This window comes from Quercus lobata, chromosome 7 (genome assembly GCF_001633185.2).
Source record: "Quercus lobata isolate SW786 chromosome 7, ValleyOak3.0 Primary Assembly, whole genome shotgun sequence".
Lineage (NCBI taxonomy): Eukaryota > Viridiplantae > Streptophyta > Magnoliopsida > Fagales > Fagaceae > Quercus > Quercus lobata.
In genome coordinates, this window is record NC_044910.1 from 15,735,960 (window position 1) to 15,753,581 (window position 17,622).

Below are 17,622 nucleotides of genomic sequence, written 5' to 3' on the forward strand. Positions count from 1 at the left end.
CATCAAGAACAACAACATCATCATCATCATCATTATCATCTTCTAAAGTCATTGTTGCTAATGGTTCTTCAATGCTATCCCAATTCACATCTTCCTCAGTTAGTAACAAAAATTCAGATTCCTCAGCTATCCAATCCTCCATTAAATCAATATTATCAAGGCTTATAGGATCCAAGTAATCCTTTGTCCTTCTAATGTTCCTACCAAAATCAATATCATACATTGGTGACATTTTCTAATTATTCAAAATAAAAATTGAATATATTTAAAAACATACCTTTCTCGTAACAATAGATTATACCAAACATACACCAAGTCATTCAAACGTTTATGCTCAAGCCTATTTCTCCTCTTGGAATGGACAAACTCAAATGTGCTCCAAGCTTTTTCACAACTAGTTGCACTACAACACTGACTTAGCACTCGAATTGCAACTTTTGTAATTCCGGAGTGTCATTTCCAAATTGCTCCCACCAAGCAACTTCCAAAAATAAAAGAAATTATTAATTTAGTACAAAGCAAATAACAAACTTTCAAATGAAATGTATATATATATATGTATGTATAGATACATATAGCATACCTGGACTTAGTTTTTCACGTTGGCGGATTGCCATAGGCATTCCAAAGTCACCTAAAAACTTTTTGTATGATTCAATTTGAGAACTAAGAATATCTTGCTCATCAAGATCAGAAACCAGCCTTGTAATGGTACTAAGTAGGCCTTTTGTAACATCTTTTTGCTTCTTAAATGACGGCCTAAAGAAGATTCCAGGGTTAAGATAACAACTTGCTGCATGCAATGGACTATGGAGTTGTTTATCCCATCTAGCATCAATGACACTAGTAAATGGTATATATGCAGAAATTTTATTCTTCAACCTTGCTTTTATATTCTCCTTTGCTTTATCCATTGCCTCATACAAGTATCCCATTGATGGTTTTTCATCCCCATCTACAAGATGTAGTACTCTAACCAAAGGCTCACTAATCTTCACTATTTGTTGACATTGTAACCAAAACTCTCTATCTTCCAAAACAATTGCAGCCACCTCTTTTCCCATGACATCTCTAGCATGTCGAGATTCGACCCATTGATCACAAGTAAACATTTGCCTAAGTTCTTTCTTGAACTTAGTCAAGCATTGAAGACTTAAAAACTCAGTTACAAACCTTGTGATGGCTGGACGAATCAAATCCTACCATTAGTGAAGTCACTTCTCATCAAAGCTAAAATCTTGCCATGGTTGTATATGAATTTGGTAATCTTTTTAGCCTTTTGAATGGTTTCATCAATGATAGGAAAATATCTTTTATCAGAAAAATTTTCCAACATTAAATCAATGCAATGGGCTGCACAAGGAGACCAATAGAATGTCCCATATTTCTGCATTAGCTTCTTTCCTGCAGACTTGTAAGAAGCATCATTATCTGTAATGAACTGCACAACGTGCTCAGGCCCAACTTCTTGAACAACTTTATCAAACAACTTAAACAATGTATCTGCATCCTTTGTTAGGCCTGACACATCAAGGGATTTAAGAAACATGGTACCTCTAGGACAATACACTAAAAAATTAATGATTGGAGCTCTCTTTTGATTTGTCCACCCATCTGACATAATTGAACACCCATAAACTTTCCGATCATTTTTCACATCTAAGAGATAATCATTCATTTCACCCACATGTTTTTGTAATAAAGGCCCCTTCAAGTCATGATAAGAAGGTCCCTTAAAACCAAGCCCAATAGCTGCTACACTATCTAAAGCTTCTTGATAATACACAGAGTGAGCAGCATGGAAAGGTATATTAGCATGGTACCACCATCTTGCAAAATTCATTCTTGCCTTCTCAACCATTTGCTTTGAGGCCAAAGAAGACCTTATGGATGGTTGAGAACCGGGTTTTGTTCTTGGAGCAAAATAGGATTTAATGTTTGACTTTTCTCCAACTTTTTCTTTCCCCTTGGTGTTATAATTACAAACTGATGAATGACTCTTTGAACCCCCTCTCTCATTATCATTATTACCTTCATCATGATGATGATCATCCTCCTCCTCCTCCTCCTCTACATCATAGGGATTTGCAATTTCTTTATTCATTCTTCTTTTTTTCTGTTTACTTTTCTTTAAATCTTCAATCAACTGTTTCATTTGCCATTTTACATCTTCAAATACTTTTTTACATGCTTCAACATCACCCGGAATCCCAGCTAAATGATACTTGAGCCTAGTAATTCCTCCCCCCCTTATCATTTTACAACAAAAAGTACACTGGGTATTATTTCTTGCATCCGGCATAGCACGGCCATAAGCCCATGCTGGATCCTCGGATCTTACAGCCGGGCCAGATGCTACACTTGACTGATTTTCAGTCATAATTCACACTGCATATATACAATCAATTGTTTGTTAATAACTCTAGTTACCTTTTTATTAATAGTCATACTAAGTTGTAAATTACTAACCCAATATTTGAAGCTAACCAAAATCAAGAATGAAACAACAATATATATCAATTCATGAACACAGAACCAACACAATAATCAATTTTGCTATCAATTCATAATCACAGTAATCAAGTTTTTATTTATCATATTCCACATGAAGTATAATTCCACACAGAAAAAATTAAGACAAAATGTTACCTAAGACCAAAATCAAGAATGAAACAACAATATATATCAATTCATGAACACAGAACCAACACAATAATCAATTTTGCTGTCAATTCATAAACACAGTAATCAAGTTTTTATTTATCATATTCCACATGAAATATAATTCCACACATAAAAAATTAAGACAAAATGTTACCTGAGAGTGGCCGAGAGAGTGAGAGACAGAGCAGCGGAGAGTGAGAGACAGAGCAGCGGCGAGTGAGAGACGGAGCAGCGGCAAGTGAGAGACAGAGCAACGACGAGTGAGAAACAGAGTAGCGGAGCTGCCGAGAGTGAGAGACAGATTGGCCGAGAGAGTGAGAGAACAGAGCAGCTGAGAGAGAGCGTGAGAGAGAGAAAGAAAGAAAGAGGGCTGTGCGGGAACTGGGTAGTGCTAGGGTTTTAGAATTAGGATTTAATAAAATTACGATCTTGCCCTTGAAAATGTTAGAATTAACAAAACAAGTTTTTTTACGTTTCGGTCCAGTATTCAAATACCAGCCGGTACAGCCAGTATTGGCCGATATGGCTGGTACGAGGCCGGTACGGCCGGTATTTTTACCAGTACGAAATGTAGGGGTTAACCGTACCGGATCACCGGCCGGTACGGTACGGTATTGACAACATTGCTTTCTTCCTTCCCCTCACCCTCTTGTCATTTTATGTAGCTCTAGTGACTTGCTTGTTCAGTTGCTTGTAAAATTGTTTATGGCCTAGCATTACTCTTTTTGAAAATTTCATTTGAATATGTTTGTTATGAAGCCAAAGTTTGGTAACTTTAGTCACAAGTTATCATAAAAAGCTCCTGTCCCTTTTAAATATATCCATTCCATCATTTAGATTAAATAATTACAAATTAAAAATATATTTATATTATATTATTTAATATTTTAAATAATGTAAAATATACTATATTTAGACTCTTAAATTAAAGAAATAAAATGTTATTGGCAAAATGGAGAGTAACCTTACCAGGTAATTTTGATCGAATTCTATTACCAATAAGATATTATAACAATCTTCCCACCATCTTCGCACCTTTGCACGTACGGCATTATGTCGGTATGTATGTTTTTTCCTCAAAGTATTGACTCAGTGTAACGTGTTGCAACTTGCAAGAGCTTCAACTCTTGTTCATGCCAATCCCTCCCTATATACAAAATCCCTGGAAATTGATTTCAAATTGACGACGTTTCTTAGTATCTCTAATCGGACATTTGTAAACATCTTTTGTTTTTATTGGTATTAGTTGAGCCCTTTCTTAGAAAGTATTATATTTTTCACCAAAACTTGAGCAAATTCATATGTATATTAAAATTTAGACCGCCAAAGCTACAAAACTTGACTTTAAACTGTGTAAGTTTGTAAATTCCTTTATGAGATATTAAATTATTATTTTTAATACGTTTTCCGAAGCTAAATACCAAAAAAAAAAAAAAAATGGGTCCCAAAATGCCTTTTAAATATTAGGGTAAATTTATGAATTAATTCCACCGTATCTTGTTTGCAACTACTAATATTTAACTTACATGCAAATGTTAGAAGTATGTGATTAAATGATTAAATTTATTATATACTAATAATTTAAATTTTCGGAACAATCGTTAATTTAACAGCAAGATCAAGGGTTTACAGCTCAAATTAGCTACTCATAAATTATGAGAGTTGGGTTTAAATTTAATCTTTCCTTTTGGACCATATTGATCAATCTTCAAAGTTGTGTCATACTAAATTTTTATTTCTTAAGGAAAAAGAAAAGAAATTAAGAAGCACCTTTGCAAGAACACTTAATTGTCTTATTGTATTTTATTGTTTACTGGACACGGCGAGCGGGCAAATCTGTAGCGGTGGCAAGATGCATATTAGTCTTATCATCTTCGTTTAAACCGCGTGCAGATCCAACTTATATTGAAAAAGGTAATAAAAGACAAAAAAAAATTTGGAATGGTAAGAAGAGAGGAAGTAGAGGACTGTGTTGCGTCTGGCATTTGTTATGCTTTTTGCATTTTTGGCCTTATAATACAAGGTACAAAGATATGTAATATTTCCTTCAAAACAAATTAATTCAAATAAAGCACAATCTTAAACCTATCATTAGGTTGAAATATATTAACCTTTGAACTGGCCACACTACAAAAAATAATAATAATGAAATAAATAAATAAGAAGAAAAAAAGAAAAGGTTTTGACTAGCGTGTTAGATGATAGATAGACCATGATACCATATTAGTAGTTTTTTTTTTTTTTTTGGGTAAAATTTAATTGATTTATTTATTTATTTTTTAATAGTTCTTGCATTACAGTAATATATAGTTTGCTTAGTGACACTGTGCTATCCATCAAAAAAGAAAATTAAAAAAAAAAAAAAAATCAACGTACTAAATCTCATGGCATCAAGGTTATATATATAGGGCATAGATTCATTTATGGTACACCTCAATGTTTACACTAACGAAGCCAATAAGAATCTCCTATCCCATTTTGATTGGTAACTGGTGAAACGTATAAAGTAAATGGGATAGATATTTTTTATTCCTGTAGGAGTAGCAAGAACTTGGGAAGAGAAGCTGATAACCATATTAGTGAAAAATTCATTGAAGTAAGAGTCTATAATTAGTTAAGTAAATCTTTAATCTTCTTTCATTTTATTCTTTAACACTTATTTAGCTTTTAGTATTGTGCCAAATAGAAAAATACCACATTTTAATCCATAAAGTCCAAAATTTACTAACATCAGACTATGCAAAGTTATGAAAACAAATATGGTTGCTATAATAACCGTGTAAATTTATATTGGTAATATTCATTTTGCATTTAGTTTTTTTTTTATTCTTTCTTTATGTGTCTTAAGGATGAAGGAAGAGAATTAATGGTGGTTGTTATGTATGAAGAAATAAAAACAATTTAAAAAAAAATATATTTTAAGGAAATTAATATAGTATAAAATAGATAATTTGATGCTAGGTGTCTTAAAAAATGAGTATGTAGAGTAGGAAAAATAGGTTTTTATACTAAAACATATAGAATTTTTTGCATAAGCTAATGCGAACGCTCTAAACATATACATAAAATTTGTCATTTAAGACTTCTTAACAAAAAAAACTTGGTCTACGCGTCCTAGTCACCTCTTAGAAAAATGCAGGCATGCATCATCAATCAAATTGTATATGGGCACGTAAAGCTAGTGTTGTTTCTCAGTAATTTCCATGGTAATGTGGTGAGTTCCTGGGCTCTCCTCTATTTCATAGTAATTTCCAGGGTAATGCGACGAAAGTTCCTGGCCTTTCCCTATAACCAATGTGTATTATAAATAACTATGTTAACTAAAGATTGACGACAGTCTTCATCAGTTTCTTGTGTAGTCTCTACATTCAGAAAAGAATGAGGGTTCTAAATGTGATTGTTATAATCATAGTGGTGCCGGTTCTTTTTCTTACAATCATACCGGCACATGAGGCTAGGACAATTTCTCATGGATAGAACCAAAACCAAAACATGATGAACAATTGCAAGGACAAGTTGATTGGGGCAATACAACAAGGTCAAGCCCCTCCATATGTGCCCAATCCGAGTTCAATGATGAGACAAAAGGCCTTATTTGGGCATAGACATCACACTATTGATGTCTCTCCTTCACTACGCCGGTTGCTAGGCATGGGTGTTGTCACTCCATCTGGGCCTAATTCACACACTCATATTCCTCCTAAAACGAGTCACAATACTACTCCTCCTCTTCTAGGGTCAATGGAGAAGAGTCCTCCGTCTTCCTCTATGCCCAAGGGGAGTACCTCCACGCCTTAGGTTAAAGCAAGTAACTCAAATTAAAAGTGGAAGGCTGGAAAAGCTTAGCTACATTGTTTTTTTGGCTGTGTTGGTTGCACATAGTGTGTATATCACACTTTTCTTTATAACTAAAACTATGACTTGAATTCACATTTTCAAATTGGAAATTGTGGTTTCAAATCATGATTTCAGTTATAAAATATGGTGTGTATCTACACACTATGTTTATGTGCAATAATTTTTTTCTTGTTTATTGAATTTTTAATGTAATTATTCCTTTAGATGTATCATGTATGTAACTCCCATCTTCTACTACATTATTAATCATTTTTAATGTGGTTATTCCTTTCATGACAAATATTGATACTCGTAGGGGCCCATAAATGATAGTAAATATCCCCAAGCGTGCAATATCTCTACGAAAGAGGAAATTACATGTTTATCGAAAATAAAAATGAATACATAAAGGGAATTACGTGATTAATAATTCAAGATGATGCTACCAACATATATGGGGAAAAAAAAGAGAAAAGTAAAAAGAAAAGCAGAAGAAGGCTGCTTAGATATTTTTTCTATTTTAATATTAGGTTTGTGTTTGGCCTAATACTTCTATGTATTATATTTAACACTTGTTGTTGTTTGGTCTAGTCTTATTTTTGTTTGAGTTAACTTTGTTGTTATTTGGGTTAATTTTTATTATTGTTATTTTAGCTTTTTTTTGTTTGTTTGTTTGTTTGAGGGGTTAAGAATAATATATTAGGGGGACATAATTATTTTAGGAGAAATGCTATTACCAAAACATTTTCACATGCCACAACTTTTACCAAATTCTATGTGACGAGCTATTATTGGTGGATATAAAATTGATGTTAGTATTAGGCCAACTTACACCAAGTTTTTTTTTTTTTTTTTTTTTTTTTTTTGGGGGTGATATTATTGTAAATATGTTGTAAATGTAGTTGCATTTCTCTTATTTTGTGGATAAAAAATTATTGTGATTCTTTAGCCAGTGTGTTCAACATTTTTTAAGATGGTCAAAATATGATAATTTAGTATATAATTTTTTTTACAAGTTTACACACACACACACACACATTTATTTTTGCAAGTCAGGGTGGTCACATGCAGCCACCACTAGTAAGTAAGGTTATTTTTAAACATCCAAAAAGTGGACAACAAAGTGTGGTATCCTCTTAATGGGGCTATAAATAATGATGCCAATACCAATACCGGTACCAATACCATTAACAATAAAAATAACAATAACAATACAAATACCAACAACAAGAATTTTAATTAAAATAAACTTGTTTCTATTTTCTAATTTAATTTTTCTTCTTAAAGAGTCCATTCATACTAAAACTTGGTGAGAATAAATATATAAGTTCTTTGGTTGATTACACATTTTCCCCTTAATTATTATTCATTTCACTTCACTCTCCTTCCTAGAATTTAAAATTGAGTAATATCCCTCTTAGTTAAAAAGTGATTGGCATATGCCCCAAAACTAATAAATTCTTTTAAATTTAAACATTTTAGAGAAAATTCTTTTTATTATTGTGGGGCCCAAGAATTTGTGGCCCTGGCCCATTTTTACATTGGGGCCTAAGGCCTGAGCCGAGGAGGGGTATAGCCGAGGACGTGTAATAAAAGTCCAAGTAGTCTTGATACATAACCGAGGATAATTCTGTCCTCGGCATATCCGAGGTCCCCCTGAAAGAAAGGGCAAGAACGGTATTGGAACAGTTTTGGGAAAAATCTAAAATATCTATGTTAATAGAGAAGGGGACTCTGGATAGTATAACGACCAAGGACAAAGGGAAAGCTGTCATTACTGCCATTGAATACTCTGTACCTGACAGAGCCATGCTCGTTAGCTTTTACAACCACCCCCAACCACTTTGGGTATGGGCTGATGGGACAAGTATCAGTCCTGGAAAGTCGAACCTATACATGGATATAGGATAAGGAATACAGGCTAGTATAAAAGGAGAAGCAAGCAATTCGGAAAAGGGGCTGAGAAAAATGGCCAAGAACCAGAGCCTCCCAGACTGCCTCAAGGAGAAAGACTCCTCGAGCGAACACGGTTTAATTCTGTATGAACACCACGACTAACCACCGTCCGGTGACCAAGGCCTAGCCTTTCAAACCCACGCTCTACAAATGATGTTGTTTGGGCATTTTTTACGTGCGAACCTAGTATTATATTGGGTTGTTACAAATTGAGTCCCTACAATTGGTGCCGTCTGTGGGAAGGGCTTGTGTGTTGGCACAGGTGGTGGGTTGAGACAGTCCCCCCATCATTTCCAACAGCCGGTTGTAGTGTTCTAGCATAAAGTTCCACTAGGGGCTACGTTTCTTCAATAGGGGCTACGCTTCATAGCGTCAGTGGCGCGGATTGTTCTAGGGGCTTGGCTGAGGAGTTAATCCCCCTAAACCAAGGTCCCACGCCATAGCCGAGAGGTTAATTCCCCCAACTACTTAAAAATCAAGTTTTGGACAGAACCAAGGTATTGTATGGTCCTCGGACTCAAACCTATGGGGAAACCAACTACTTAAAAATCAAGTTTTGGATAGAACCAAGGTATTGCATGGTCCTTGGACTCAAACCTATGGGGAAACCAACTACTTAAAAAAGTTAAGTTTTGGACAGAACCAAGGTATTGCATGGTCCTCCGACTTAAATCTATAGAAAAATCAGCTACTTAAGGAGAATTCTAAGTCGCTCAGTCCTCGGACCGAATACCAGAAAAGACAGAGGCTATGAAGGTCATTAGGAAGATGGCGAAATGCCTTATTACTCAGCGACCCACAAGGGCTGTTCATTTTGGGTTACATATCCTTAGATGATTACCTCCTACACAGCACTGAGCATTCAGCCATCATCTCGTTCAGTTTGGGGTATACAACCCTTTTTTAGGTTGGTCTTATTGTGCAAGATAGTTTCAATAAGTTCATAATAACATCTTTTATAAGGGTTTCGGCCCTAAGTATCATTTTCTCAGGTTGGCATTACTGTGCCGGACAGCTCTAATAATTTCATAATAACATCTTTTATAAGGGTTTCGGCCCTAAGTATCGTTTTCTCAGGTCGGCATTACTGTGCCGGACAGCTCTAATAAATTCATAATAACATCTTTTATAAGGGTTTCGGCCCTAAGTATCGTTTTCTCAGGTCGACATTATTAGGGTTTCTGCCCTAAGTATCATTTGTTCAAGTCGGCATTATTGTGCTGGATAATTTCAATAAGCGTAGAGTAAGGTTTTTTTATTAGCAAGGATTTCGGCCTTAAGCATCGTCCAGAATATAAAAATGAAAAGAAGTCATACGGTAGTACGTCCATTCACGGCATAACCATTGCAGGAAAGAAAGAATACATAGAATAAAACAATGACAACTTTTATTAATGTAAAGAAGTAGTACAGCGTACAATGAGGGGCTTAAACAAGCCTATATAGGAAACAAATTACAAAAACAAGAATAAAAAAAAAAAAAAAACAAAAAACAAAAAACAACAACAAAACAAACAACAATAAGAAGTCTTTCTAAATTCTGCTCTACTAGCTACCATATTGAGAGGAGGACCCCTTTTGATGGAAGAGGAGAAGAAGAGGAAGAAGTAAAAGTACTAGGATGGATCTGGTGATGGGAAAGAAGAAGAAGGGGAGACAAAAGGAGGCAACAGTGAAGGAACAGAGGAAGAAGCAGGGATACTTAGTCCCTACGTCAGCCCTGATTCCTAACACGCTGGTGCCATATTAACTATGCTCATAAGAGAGCGGCTGGTACTGATAATGGATAAACCCAGCTCAATCGCACCAAAAGCTTGATGCGACTAGCACCTGCTTCGGATTTTGGCTGAAGGAGAGTGGGAAGTATCTTGAGTCTCTGCCAACCCTGCCCTGACCAAGCCATCTTAAGTTTCGGAGGGACATAACGCTTCTGAGAAGGATGTGATCTTTTCATCCTTGCTTCTACCACAAACGTGTCACACTATAAGCTTTGACTATGCTGATGAGGACTTTGAGCACATCTTGAGGTTTAAAGCTTTAGAAAGGTTAAAGGGTCTTTACGCAAAGGGAATACCCTCTCATCTGGCTTTTTATATGGAAGATAAGTTCAGTAGTATTTAATTCGTACAGATTTCCAAGAAGATCTGCAAATGAGGTAGCGTCTGCTCAACTCCCCAATGTCATCTACAACCGTCAGATTTGATCGGCCTCGTAGTGTAAATCTATTAAAGATGTGTCTCGTACACTGAAACGGCAGGAGCGCCCCATGTGAAAATCTAGACGAACGTCTCGTAACCCAGCGCATTTCCTGAATAGATGAAGGGACACCAACATTAATGAAGGTCAGAGCTAAACGAACTGTAATAAAGGCTTGACATCACCAAAACCCTCCTCTCCGACTAAGAGGTTGGACAGTAGGATTTTGAGGGGCTATTGTGAGGCCCAAGAATTTGTGGCCCTGGCCCATTTTTACATTGGGGCCCAAGGCCCAAGCCGAGGAGGGGTATAGCCGAGGACGTGTAATAAAAGTCCAAGTAGTCTTGAGACATAACCGAGGATAATTCTATCCTCGGCATATCCGAGGTTCCTCTGAAAGAAAGGGCAAGAACGGTATAGGAACAGTTTTGGGAAAAATCTAAAATATCTATGTTAATAGAGAAGAGGACGCTGGATAGTATAACGACCAAGGACAAAGGGAAAGCTGCCATTACTGCCATTGAATACTCTGTACTTGACAGAGCCATGCTCTTCAGCTTTTACAACCACCCCCAACCACTTTGGGTATGGGCTGATGGGACAAGTATCAGTCCTGGAAAGTCAAACCTACATGTGGACATAGAATAAGGAATACAGGCTAATATAAAAGGAGAAGCAAGTAATCCGGAAAAGGGGCTGGGAAAAAAGGCCAAGAACCAGAGCCTCCCAGACCGCCTCAAGGAGAGAGACTCCTCGAGCGAACATAGTTTAATTCTGTATGAACACCACGACTAACCACCGTCCGGTGACCAAGGCCTAGCCTTTCAAACCCACGCTCTACAAATGATATTGTTTGGACCTTTTTTACGTGCGAACCCAGTATCATTTTGGGTCGTTACAAATTGAGTCCCTACAATTATAAATTGAAAAATTGGCCTCCTACTTAAAAGTATCTTATTTCCCATGCGCAACCAATGGATGCATAGATTTTCAATAGTCACCTCAAACGATAGCCACACATTCATTATTGAATCCACCTTTTAATTTTGTTTGTTGAGTAGGTATTTGAATTGGTTAATTAAAAAATTCAATATATATAAGCGTATTGAATTCCCCATATGTACTTTCCATCACCCTTTCATATTTTTCGTTTATTGGTATCAACGGTCTTATCTTCTCTTTATGTCATTTTTTCACAAAATAAATGGCCCATAGGTGACTGATGTTGTTGAATTTTACTTTGTACATCCTAAATTTGCAAGATGACAAATTTCAGTTTTAATTTTATTTCATTTGATTTGTTAGTTTTTAACACGTAAGAGTAACATTAGTGGGTTATTTGTGGATTTTTTTTTCTTCAACTTATTGTTTGATGATATTTTCTTTTTGAATAACAACTAATGGTGTCACAAATAATCAAGTCCATAACTCGTCCATATGTCTCGTCCAACGAAAGAAGCTACAATAGGCGGAGAAAATTCCAAGCGTTCTGGCGAACCTCGTCCATATATGGACGAGCAATACCTTATGGAATCTACTCATCATTTACGCAGGGCAAGCCTTCCAAGATGGTCTCGTCCATCTTTCACTAAAGATGGACGAGCTCATCGTGGAGGTCTCGTCCATCTTTACTAAGGATGGACGAGTTCATCGGCCCGTCCAACCCAGGTAACTCCCACAGCGGTTATGGAAGTTACCCCCAATTCTCCGGACTCCTCGACATTGGGAACGGTTACTAAACAGATAACCGTTCCACACATACTATATAAGGCTTCTTCGATGAAGGGTAAGGGGATTTTTTCAGACAATTTAATTGGGAGAGAATACTTATTCCTTACAGAGAGTTCAAAAGTAACTAACTTCATCATCGGAGGATTTTTGGCCGGTCACCACCGGTCCCCTCTGATTCAGTGTTCTTTGTATTACAGGAGATAGCCCAAAGATCATCGCTCGAGTCTTGTCAACCCGTTGATATCCAAGGAATCATCAACAACAACAACAACAACAACAACAATTGCCGTAACAAAAACAACATATAAAATAACAACAATAATTGAAACATAAGTATATGTTTATGTTTATTATATTTTCTTATTAAAAAAAAAAACATTCTAACTGAACTTAGTGAAAAAAAAAAAGGCAAAAATACAATATACTCCATTTTAGTTTTCTTAATTTTCATTAATTTTAGTTATATGTTCTTAATTTCTATAAATAAATAAAAGGTAAAGACTTTGGTTACATAGCTACACTCACCTGGGCCTCCCCAGGTTAGCTACATTCACCTGGGCCTCCCCAGGTTTTTCTCGCATATGCAAACATGATATTAGTAGCGTAATTGATAGACCATATTAGCAGGTTTTGTTTTTGTAAAAATTAATTGATTTTTTATCTAGAAAATGGGCCTTTCATGGTAATATATAATTCAAATAATGATTCCGTTTTATTCACCAGAGTAAAAGCAAAAGTAAAATAAAATTATCAATGCATTATTATATATGGTACTTGAAAAAAAATTCATTAATTTTCTTTCATACCTTGTTATCATAAAAAAAAAATAAAAAAAATAAAATGATGACAGTAGTAATCTTATGGTTCCATGGTCATATCTGTTACACAAATTCATATATATACAAATTCATAAGGTTATGTGGGGAGAGAAGCTTCGGAGTACATTAGTGGAGATTTCATTGATGTGAGATTTTATATTTATTTAATTACTTATTCATGGAGGAGTAATGCTAGAGCCACAAATAATTTTACAAACTCTTTACAAATTGCTGACGTAGAATGGTTAATACCAACTTTAAAAAAAAAAAAAAAATTGAAATACACATCAAATATTAGAACTAAAATTTCATTACAATTCTTATTAAAAAATAAAATCAAATCAACTATCTCCCTTTCTTCCTTCCCCTCACCCTCTTGTCATTTTATGCAGCTTTAGTGACTTGCTTGTTCAGCTGCTTGTAAAATTGTTTATGGCCTAGCATTACTCTTTTTGAAAATTTAATTTGAATATGTTTGTTATGAAGCCAAAGTTTGGTAACTTTAGTCACAGGTTATCGTAAAAAGCTCTTGTCCCTTTTAAATATATCCATTCCATCATTTAGACTAAATAATTACAAATTAAAAATATATTTATTTAATATTTTAAATAATGTAAAATATACTATATTTAGACTCTTAAATTAAAGAAATAAAATGTTATTGGCAAAATGGAGAGTAACCTTACCATGTAATTTCAATCGAATTCTATTACCAGTAAGATATTATAACAAACTTCCCACCACCTTCGCACCTTTCTACGTACTGCATTATGTCGATATGTATGTTTTTTCCTCAAAGTATTGACTCAATGTAACGTGTTGCAACTTGCAAGGGCTTCAACTCTTGTTCATGCCAATCCCTCCCTACATACAAAATCCCTGGAAATTGGTTTCAAATTGATGATGTTTCTCGGTATCTCTAATCAGACACTTGTAAACATCTTTTGTTTTTATTGGTATTAGTTGAGTCCTTTCTTAGAAAGTATTATATTGTTTGACAAAACTTAAGCAAATTCATATGTATATTAAAATTTAGACCCCCAAACTTACAAAACCTGACTTTAAACCGTGTAAGTTTGAAAATTCCTTTATGAGATATTAAATTATTATTTTTAATACGCTTTACAAAGCTAAATACAAAAAAAAAAAAATTGGGGCCAAAAATGTCTTCTAAATATTAGGGTAAATTTATGAATTAATTCCACCGTATCTTGTTTGCAACTACTAATATTTAACTTACATGCAAATGTTAGAAGTATATGATTAAATAATTAAATTTATTATATTCAAATAATTTAAATTTTCTGAACAATTGTTAATTTAACAGGAAGATCAAGGGTTTACAGTTGAAATTAGCTACTCATAAATTATGAGACTTGGGTTTAAATTTAATCTTTCCTTTTAGACCATATTGATCAATCTTCAAAGTTGTGTCATACTAAATTTTTATTTCTTAAGGACAAAGAAAAGAAATTAAGAAGCACCTTTGCAAGAACACTAATTGTCTTATTGTATTTTATTGTTTACTGGACACGAAGAGTGGGCAAATCCGTTGCGGTGGCTAGATGCATATTAGTCTTATCATCTTCGTTGAAACCGCGTGCAGATCCTTTATGGACGTAAATATTCCAACGCAATTTCTTCCAAGGATCAAATGGCTTATGTGATTAAGAAAATTAGAAACATGGCTTCCAACTTCCAAGCTCCAACTTATATTGAAAAAGGTAATAAAAGACAAAAAAAAAAATAAATAAATAAAATTGGGATGGTAAGAATAGAGGAAGTAAACGACCGTGTTGCGTCTGCCATTTGTTTTGCCTTTTGCATTTTTGGCCTTATAATACAAGGTACAAAGATAAGTAATATTTCCTTCAAAACAAATTAATTCAAATAAAGCACAATCTTAAACCTATCATTAGGTTGAAATATATTAGCCTTTGAACTGGCCACACTATAAAAAATAATAATAAATAAATAAATAAATAAGAAGAAAAAAAAAAGAAAGGGTTTTGACTAGCGTGTTAGATGATCGATATATAGACCATGATAACGTATTAGTAGTTTTTTTTTTTTTTTTTTTGGGGAAAATTTAATTTTTTTTTTTTTTTTCTAAATGGTTCTTGGATTATGGTAATATGTAGTTTGCACAGTGACACTGTACTATCCTTCAAAAAAGAAAAATTAAAAAAAAAAAAATCAACGTACTAAATCTCCTGGCATCAAGGTTATAGATATAGGGCATAGATTCATTTATGGTACACCTCAATGTTTACACTAACGAAGCCAATAAAAATCTCCTATCCCATTTTGATTGGTAACTGGTGAAACATATAAAGTAAATGGGATAGATATTTTTTATTCTTGTAGGAGTAGCAAGAACTTGGGGAGAGAAGCTGATAACTATATTAGTGAAAAATTCATTGAAGTAAGACTCTACAATTAGTTAAGTAAATCTTTAATCTTCTTTCATTTTATTCTTTTACTCTTATTCAGCTTTTAGTATCATGCCAAATAGAAAAATACCACATTTTAATCCATAAAGTCCAAAATTTACTAACATCAAACAATGCAAAGTTATGAAAAAAAAAAAAAAATGGTTGCTATAATAACCTTGTAAATTTATATTGGCAATATTTATTTTGCATTTAGTTTTTTTTTTTTTATTCTTTCTTTATGTGTCTTAATGATGAAGGAAGACAATTAACGGTGGTTGATATGTATGAAGAAATAAAAAAGAAAATTAAAAAAAATTAATATTTTAATGAAATTAATATAGTATAAATTAGATAATTTGATGCCGAGTGTCTTAAAAAATGAGTATGTAGAGTAGAAAAAATAGGTTTTTATACTAAAACATATAGAATTTTTTGCATAAGCTAATGCGAACGCTCTAAACATATACATAAAATTTGTCATTTAAGACTTCTCAACAAAGAAACTTGGTCTACGCATCCTGGTCACCACATAGAAAAATGCAGGCATGCATCATCGATCGAATTGTATATGGACACGTAAAGCTAGTGCTGTTTCACAGTAATTTCCATGGTAATGCGGCGAAAGTTCCTGGGCTCTCCTCTATTTCACAGTAACTTCTAGGGTAATGCGGCGAAAGTCCCTAGGCTTTCTCTGTAACCAATGTGTATTATAAATACATATGTTAACTTAAGACTGACAACATTCTTCATCAGTTTCTTGTGTAGTCTCTACATTCAGAAAAGAATGAAGGTTCTAAATGTGATTGTTATAATCATAGTGGTGCCGGTGCTTTTTCTTACAATCATACCGGCACATGAGGCTAGGACAATTTCTCATGGACAGAACCAAAACCAAAACCAAAACATGATGAACAATTGCAAGGACAAGTTGATTGGGGCAAGGCAGCAAGGGCAAGACCCTTCATATGTGCTCAATCCGAGTTCAATGATGAGACAAAAGGCCTTATTTAGGCATAGACATCACACTATTGATGTCTCTCCTTTGCTACGCCGATTGCTAGGCATGGGTGCTGTCACTCCATCTGGGCCTAATTCACGCACCCATATTCCTCCTAAATCAAGTCACAATACTGCTCCTCCTTTTCTAGGGTCCATGGAGAAGAGTCCTCCGTCTTCCTCTATGCCCAAGGGGAGTACCTCCACCCCTTAGGTTAAAGCAAATAACTCAAATTAAAAGTGGAGGGTTTGAAAAGCTTAGCTTTATTGTTTTTTTGGCCGTGTTGGTTGCACATAGTGTGTATATCACACTTCTCTTTATAACTAAAACCATGACTTGAATTCACATTTTCAAATTGAAAATTGTTGTTTCAAATCATGAGTTTAGTTATAAAACACGGTGTGTATCTACACACTATGTTTATGTGCAATAAATTTTTTCTTTGTTTATTGAATTTTTAATGTAATTATTCCTTTAGACGTATCATGTATGTAACTCCCATCTTCTACTACATTATTAATCATTTTTAATGTGGTTATTCCTTTCATGACAAATATTGATACTCGTAAGGGTCCATAAATGGTAGTAAATAACCCCAAGCGTGCAAGATCTCTACAAAAGAGGAAATTACATGTTTATCGAAAATAAAAATAAATACATAAAGGGAATTGCGTGATTAATAATTCAAGATGATGCTACCAACATATGTGGGGGAAAAAAAGTGAAAAGTAAAAATAAAAGCAGAAGAAGGCTGCTTAGATATTTTTTCTATTTTAATATTAAAGGGGCTTGTGTTTGGCCTAATACTTCTATGTATTATATTTAACACTTATTGTTGTTTGGTCTAGTCTTATTTTTGTTTGAGTTTACTTTGTTGTTAGTTGGGTTAATTTTTATTATTATTATTTTAGCCACTTTTTTTTGTTTGTTTGTTTGTTTGAGGGGTTAAGAATAATATATTAGGGGGACATAATTATTTTAGGAGAAA

The 17,622-nt window shown here is 34.3% G+C and overlaps 1 protein-coding gene across 1 annotated transcript; it reads right to left on the reverse strand.

The window, feature by feature from the left end:
• Window positions 1-1,192: 1,192 nt before the first annotated feature.
• Window positions 1,193-2,380, reverse strand: LOC115951666. The gene has a single exon (XM_031068827.1). It carries the CDS (start codon window positions 2,378-2,380, stop codon window positions 1,193-1,195), a length of 1,188 nt encoding a protein of 395 aa, XP_030924687.1.
• Between the last annotated feature and the right edge of the window lie 15,242 nt (window positions 2,381-17,622).

What these genes read in the sequence shown, in the direction of transcription:
- LOC115951666 (XM_031068827.1), bottom strand. Translation starts at nt 2,380, where the DNA reads ATGACTGAAAATCAGTCAAGTGTAGCATCTGGCCCGGCTGTAAGATCC.